The 7,723-nt window shown below is 38.6% G+C and overlaps 1 protein-coding gene across 1 annotated transcript; it reads right to left on the bottom strand.

The window, feature by feature from the left end:
• Window positions 1–1,559: 1,559 nt before the first annotated feature.
• LOC141833159 (uncharacterized) lies at window positions 1,560–5,264 on the bottom strand. Its single transcript, XM_074720545.1, has 4 exons — window positions 5,146–5,264; window positions 2,828–2,911; window positions 1,754–2,255; window positions 1,560–1,649 (listed from the first exon to the last, which is right to left on the bottom strand). The coding sequence occupies exons 1-4, from the start codon at window positions 5,262–5,264 to the stop codon at window positions 1,560–1,562; spliced, it is 795 nt and encodes a 264-aa protein (XP_074576646.1).
• Window positions 5,265–7,723: the final 2,459 nt, after the last annotated feature.

Raw genomic sequence — 7,723 nt, 5'->3', positions numbered from 1 at the left:
ATATATACCTATATGTCAACATGATATCACATATCCATGACTTGTGAGATAAAGTTCTCAATTGACTTGCATGCTAGTCTCAATACATTAATATTATCCTTGAATATTAATACTTGATTAGGAATAGTTAAAAGTAGTATTCTCTACATCATCTCACTATCAATTCAATTAATTGATATGATGTAGATTAGAACCTACTACTCAAGGACATTATTATATTTAGTCATTTGGCACAAACATGAAGTAAATATAATAATCAAACTTTATCTTTATTAATAATAGAATATGATACAAAAGTTCCTAGTCAATCATCACAATTAGCTTTAGCGTTACTACTAATAATAACACGGATATCGATTTAGAAATTAAGAACAAAAATGTAAAGCATATGTTATACCGACAGAGTGAATGCGTAGACTTTGATGTAGCTCCTTGGTGTGACGACAGCAATCCGGATGATCTTTCTTCATGCAAATAGTCACTACAACAAATTTGACTTTCCACAGCCCGCAATTAAGCTATCTGCAGCGCACATTGTATGCTGCATAACCCTAAGCTGTTGAAAGTTATAATACATTCGCAGCGCTCGAGGCGCGCGCTGCGAAAAAGGGCATCCGCAGCACGCGGGGTGCGCGCTGCGGAAAATTACATCTACAGCACACAGGTCACGCGCTGCGGATGTAATTTTTCGCAGCGCGCAACCCGCGTGCTGCGGATAATTATATTCTTAAGATACAATAGACCTATATACACAAATATATAATACAAATATAAATAATTATAACCTACTCAAAGCTGTAATATTTATAATCCAATATACAAATACTACATACAAATATTAAATAAAATCACATCAAAGATAACAATCTATATTTAGTTAGATAAAACAATCCAAACAAAAATTCATCGTTATTATAAAAAGTATATGGTCAAATCTATATCAATCAGACAAAACTATAAACATTGATGCCCAAGCGACTGTGCTTCCTATTGCATCCTCAAGAAAAAGCATCTCTTCGTTTGGTCGAATTAGCTCCACCTTCTCCACGAAAACTCTATCAATCTAAACTTTCTAATAAAATCCACCAAGAGGAACATGATGTATTTTTGCTTTTAGATCCATGGATGCAATTCGACCTTCTGGAACAGCTCCATCAACAGACTAATGAAGCAGCTTACATTTAGTATTAACACTGATATCTCCAGCACTCACCTTCTTTAGTTTTGACTATATAACAATAAAAAGTAATTAATGATTAAATAAATTTATAATAGAGCATGCTATAAATAATAAACAAAAGTATAATATTGTGTTAAGATAGTTACCTGAGCTACAACATTGCTATCGCTAGAGATATAATTTCCAATACTGCTACCAATGCCACCACTAGTAACCTAATTTGATAAACAAATTAGTTATTGTTAGTCTAATACAAAAGAAATTGGTATAAATGCATAAATTGGTAGTCAAATGGCTCAAAGGATTATTGAGTTTCAAGCTATGCACAACATGAGCACAACATAAATATCAATCATGTATTTAAAACAGAAATAACTGCTTATCTTCCTCCGGCTCCTCTATCCATCCTCCTCCGTCCATCCTCCTCAGCATAACTGCTTATCTTCCTCTCAATTTCAAGCATTGGACACTGCAGTAGTACATTTCTGGTCTAAACAAACCTACATACTATAACCAATGAAAGCATAACACATTTTTGGCATTACAATTGCTTCTCGTTAAACTTCTTCATACCCGATTCCCATAGACGTTGGCATATACGACCTTAGTCCTGTAGAGGAGAAGCAAGCTCAAGATAGTCGCGACGACATAGAACCCTAACATCAACAAGGAAGACAGGAAGAAGCATATAGTTCCCTCACACTTGAGTGCTTTCTCTTCACTCAAATTTGCAACACCCAGAATTGTGCCAAATAAGGAAGGTGAGTTAATGTGCATGTGAGCTTGTTTTTCCACTTCATAGTAGTACATACTGCATGCGATAATACCAGAGAAGATTAATGAACCTGTTGGATTTGCTACGATGAAAAAATTGTACAATGCTCCAAAGTTCTTCAAGCCAAATAGTTCAGAGGCAGCAGCTGGTATGATAGACCAATGAGCACCATATCCGAGCCCAATCAGCAGAGTTCCAATGTGCATTGCACCTGGCCAATTGGTCATGAAGTAGAGATGGCCAAGCAACATCAAAATTTGAGCTGCTACAAGTGCAGCAGGCCTTGGATATGCCCGATTCCTATACAGATTTGCAAATATGAGATATGCAAATTAGAAATAATCGCCTATTGCTTCTGTTAAGATGACAAATGATGTGAATTTTTTTCACGACATAAATCATTCCCATGGATACAGTTAGCTTAGTTTGTATCACTCCACTACAATGCAACTGATGGCACAATAAGCAATTTGAGAGTTTTCATGTGCAGCCATGAACTTGTTGCTAGTATTTAGATAAGATCTTTAGCTTCCCTAAGCCACAATTAATGAATCAGTACAAAACCTGTCATCCAAGTTATTCTATAACACAACCAATATTTTTGGTGCATTTATGCATAATTTAACAAGCACAACCTTAGTAGCATTAAATAATATAATGGAAGTTATGATTCATTCATTCATTCATTTAATTGCATTTTGCACAAGATTGCAACCCTTGTAATTGCATTGAGGTAAACAAAATGCCTGAGAAATATGAAGATTGCATTGACTACTAAATACCTCAGCACATATATTCAAAAAGAAAAAGCTTTATGGACACATTGCAATGATCAATAGCAGGAAAGAAAGAAAAAAATGGTAAAGCAATACCTGACAATGACCTTGTAGCCTCCACCCACTCGTCCAAGATCGGTTAGGCTAGGCACGCAAGGGAAGTCCGCCCTTACGTGGGCCCTTGACGGACGCTACAGTTCTTACTTTACATTCATTCTTTCTTACAACTACCATCATATACAAAAACTAAACTAGAGTAAACATGCAGCGGAACATACTACTAATATAAAACAGATTCATATATGATAGCAGTGTAATAATAAACAATACCAACTAGATAAGAAATAAATAACTAACCTAGGTTGCATGGCAAATACTAGGTTATACAGTTCTAAACAGGATAATTAACACCTAATATTAAAACATCGTTCAACATGAAATAAACATTGATTTCATGGCCAAGGCATAATCACGTCACCACCACACACATCTCCACAGCCCTGTCCTGCTGCCTCCCATTTGCTCAGTACCTGTTAACTGGATCTGCAATATAAGGAAAGCATCTATAAGCATAAAGCTTAGTAAGTTCCTTTCCTACTCACAAAATCCATCGTTACATAACAACATAACATTAAAGCATAAAAGCATATTTCCTAAACATGCATCTTCAATCATTGGTTAATCACATCATATCATGAACATGAAATTCATTTCCTTTTTGAAAACATTTAAACATAATCATCAACATCTTTGGGGATCCCTGGCTTGTACCCATTCATTTCTTTTGCGCGCACATACCAAGTAGTACGAGGTAGCTAATCCCGACTACACGGTTTACTAGGTCTTCTCAGATGTCCTTCGACCTAGGGGCAACTTTTGGAGCCCATCAGTGGAATCCCTTTCGGGTTCCGGTACAAGCCATTCATTCAAAGTAAAATACTTTTTATACTTTCCTTTTTCCATCATAGTATGAATGTTCCATAACATTTTCCTTTCATTCATAGTGAACATTCAAATGACATCATAACATCTTGGTTAGGAGGACCAAGTTGCAGAAGGCTGGACTTGGTCAGGAGGACCAAGTTGCAGCAGAAGAATGGACTGATCAGGAGGATCAGTTGCATTCCAAGTCCTGGGGGCAAAGACAGAGCCGAGCACAAATTCAACAAGTCTGGAGGACTTGGTTGACATAAAATTCTCCTGAGTGGAGTGGATAAGGGCGCATTTCTGGAGTGGGACAGGAGGCGTCAGACTAACCCAGGATTTCGGTAGAAATCCGAAGTTAGACCCACAAGGTAAAACTAGATTGGCTTGGTTGTATTAATGCTTGTTTTGTAGGAACCATAATGCAGGGTCAACTTCAAACGGTCATAACTTTTGACTCGGGACTCGAAACGAGGCACGGTCGGATGCGTTGGAAAGCTCTTTCAGAGATCTACAAAAAAAGGTTTTTGAGTCGACCTAGATTCAGGCTGGAGTCGACTCCAAGGGGCTGGAGTCGACCCAGAAGCCATTTGAGTCGACCCAGGCAAGGGATAACGTCCAGAATGAAGATTTATCTCACCACATAAGCTGGAGTCGACTCAGGGCTTGCTGGAGTCGACTCAGGGGCAGTATAAAAGGAGGTGAACGCCCAGAAATGAGATGATTCAAGCCAGAAACCTCCCTAATCATTCTGTAGAGCTTTGGAACGTAAAAGAGATCAGACGCTTGCAACCAGGGAAGATCCAGAAGGAGTGCGCGGCGCTCAGGACTTCCAGATCGGCAAAAAAGTGTTTGATGTTATTTATTAATTGTATTTACATACAGTCTTTAATTTTTGTTTATTTACGGACTGTAAGACGAGTTCCTCTGCCTCCGAACACCGTTCGGAAAGGAGATCACTAGTGGACGGACGCCTCTCGTGATTAGGCCTTGGACGTACTAACCCTGGGGGGTTAGGAACCAAGTAAAATCTGCGTGTCCTTGTGTTTTGGTTTTAATATCCGCTGCTTAGTATTTTGACAGAAAAATAAACGAATTCGAAAAGGTCATACGCGCTATTCACCCTCCCCTCTAGCGCGTATTCCGATCTTACAGTTAACTATCATCGAAAATCATATTCTCGGTGTAGTTTTTGATGGTCAATCTTTGACCACCAATTTAGAACAAACAGTCGAAAACTCTTTCCGACAATGATGGAATAATTATCTGAAAGTTTCATAAACTTCCGATAACTAACTCGCATATGATTTCTCCAATAGTTGAAGATGATTTTCAACAAACTTCTCTCCTCTCTTATGTTGCCAAAAACAAATGGAACAGTCTTCTCCTCACCCCATGCGACCAAAAACAGATAAAACACTTTTCTCCTCACCCACACAGTTGAAACCAAGAAATTCGGCAGCATCTCTAGTTTCTCCGGCCACCATTACGAAGGAGCAGCGGTGAAGGATGGCAGCACGTTAGATTTCTCATCATCCTCTTCACACACCCGAATGAAGCTACAGGCAGCTGTCGCAAGGAAGAAGGGATCATCAGAGGAGGCAATCATGGTCGAACAAGGCAGGGCGATTGTGGTCGGCTGAAGAGGCAATCGTGAGCGGCAGCAACGTCATGATTGGCCAGCGGCGTTCGTGCTAAGGGGTTCTTGGGCTCATGCTCAGAAGATGAACAGGACTAGCTTCCTCAACCCTCTGCCGATGATGCAATTGGTCGCTCCAGCAGCTCCCTCGCGCAAACGACAACAAGAGACGGTGTTGCGTATAAAGATGGTCAGCCACCATCCCTCCTCTCTGATGTCGCGCAGACGAGGCCGACGACGGCGACGTACGGCTGGGAGAGCGGCGCGGTAAGGAGTCCTCCTTAGGCGATCCTTTAAAGGATCGCCATTCTTATTGTGTCACGACGGAGAAGGAAGGAAACGATGCTGAACCGCAAAATCCTGAACCAGATTTTAGTTTTTGGTTTGTTACTATAGCAAACCAAATTATAGGGTTTACTGTAGCAATCCGAATCGATTACTGTAGCAAATCGAGTTCAAAACTAAATCGTTTGGTTCACTAACCAAATGATCTCAAATTTGATCCAAACCAGGTTTGTTCACTTGATCTTCGCAAGATGTATCTTCCCATTCCTTTCGTTCTGCCAAAACCTCTTCCCATCATAAACTAAATCAAATTGGTTCAGTTTTGATTCAAAATCTAATCATTTAGTTCACTAACCAAACGACCTTTGATTTGAACGAAATCAATTTCATTAGTTTCATCTTCGTAAGATGAATTCCATCATATTATCCTTTGTCCAATCTAACCAAATTTTATTTCTCTCATTCTGAGAATCCAATTCTCAAATTCGTTTTAAGTCCTTCGGAGAATTTGTAGTGCATGTGACCCAATAGGTTTCCGATTATATTGGTCGTCCGTAATTAACAATTAATTATGGAGCGATTATGAGTGACACCTAGTAGTACATCATGATTTCTAATTGACCAGAAAATTAATGATTGATTCCAGAACTATTCTAAACCTTTTGAACAGCTCCAATTAAACGTGTCTCATTTCTTTCACCGTCTTATACCCACTTGGTTCAGGACATGGTCTAGTGTCGGTCCCCACTAGGCTGACTACGTCACACCTCACCCAAGCTGTTTTCTTGTCCTGTGAATTCAAGTTACTTGTATATATGCCAAAGAGTATTGTACTCTTAACATGTAATGCTTTGGCCAAAGACTTTTAGTAACAATCCTTACAAGCGGTCGCAAGGTATACGTCTCCTTTTTCAAGGAGCGGTGAATCCTCTGTGGGCTATTCAAACACCTTCAAGAATTTCGACTTATACCTAATCATCTTAGGTCCACACCTCCTCGGAGATGCTTACTTAAGATGTCAAAGTATAAGCTTCCATGATCAAGGTGACATGAATACCGCAAGTCAAAGGAAACTCGCACTTAAGCTGCACTGAGATCTTCATTGACATATGTATCGAACTATATGAAGTCTCAAGACAGGTCACTCCAATGAACTGGTTACCTTTAACCAGCATCCACATTTAACTCTCAACATCCAATGTATCCAGTAGTGAGATCAGCTGCTTGACTAACCAAGGAGTGTAAACATGCTAGTCTCGACAGAATCGATAACATCCGTACTCATCAATTCCTCGACTAGGAATAATTTCAATACATTCATAATTGCACATGTAGAGATGCTCACGAGTTGTGATCCAATCACAAATTCTCTCATGCTATGAATTATATTACGGATATTTAGTATTCGAGTTTAAGATCCAATCAAACACATATGGAATGTGCACTCAAATAGTGAATTGTTATTTATCCAATAAATAGTATAACCATAAGGCGATTGCCTTAGGACTCCTCTTAAATCTAACAGAGCACCTATCATAGCCGACCGCGAGTCGAGAGTCGTGAGTCGCGAGCATCTCTACCAACCTGTCAATAGGATATGAAATATATCAAAGAAACTCTAGTTAAAGCTCTTGCTAAGAGTTTGATGCTAGAGTGTTCATCTCGCTTATCGCCTCACACTATTCGACATAAGCATTTTCCCTTGATTTTCTCGTTGTGATTCAATTCTTTTCTAAACATATTGTGAACTTTCACTATTTATGTGAATGTTCACCTTAATTTGACATGTGTAGTAGCATTGAAAATACCCTTTCTTTACATAAATATAATAGACACTATATATCCATTAACTTTCAACTTGAGTTCGCCTTTCTTAAATGTTTAGCACTTATATTAAACCATCAATTCTTTCTTATAATAATAGAGCTGCTTAAGTAAACCTTCTTTCTCAATTTAGTTTCAGTGGCAAGGAGAAGTCTCATAATATTGCTTTATTAATTATCACTTAGTTTTTGTCCTATTAAGTTGTTTGTTGCATGTCTTTTGTTAAGCTAATGTAGATATCTTGGTAGGGTCCCCAATATGTGTGCACAATCTAATATTTTAATAATTTTAAATTTAAAAATAAAAAAAATTACAGAAAG

This window comes from Curcuma longa, chromosome 8 (genome assembly GCF_044706935.1).
Source record: "Curcuma longa cultivar G26 ecotype Majalengka, Jawa Barat chromosome 8, ITB_CL_G26_1.1, whole genome shotgun sequence".
In the NCBI taxonomy this organism is placed as follows: domain Eukaryota; kingdom Viridiplantae; phylum Streptophyta; class Magnoliopsida; order Zingiberales; family Zingiberaceae; genus Curcuma; species Curcuma longa.
The sequence above is the reverse complement of the archived record's forward strand: the minus strand, read 5'-3'. Positions and strand labels throughout refer to the sequence as shown.

Coding starts and splice junctions, on each gene's coding strand:
- LOC141833159 (XM_074720545.1), bottom strand. CDS start 5,264: ATGATTGCCTCCTCTGATGATCCCTTCTTCCTTGCGACAGCTGCCTGT. Junction 2,912..5,145: donor TCCTTCACCGCTGCTCCTTC/GTAATGGTGGCC, acceptor GCGTCCGTCAAG/GGCCCACGTAAGGGCGGACT. Junction 1,650..1,753: donor CCAACGTCTATGGGAATCGG/GTATGAAGAAGT, acceptor GTACTACTGCAG/TGTCCAATGCTTGAAATTGA.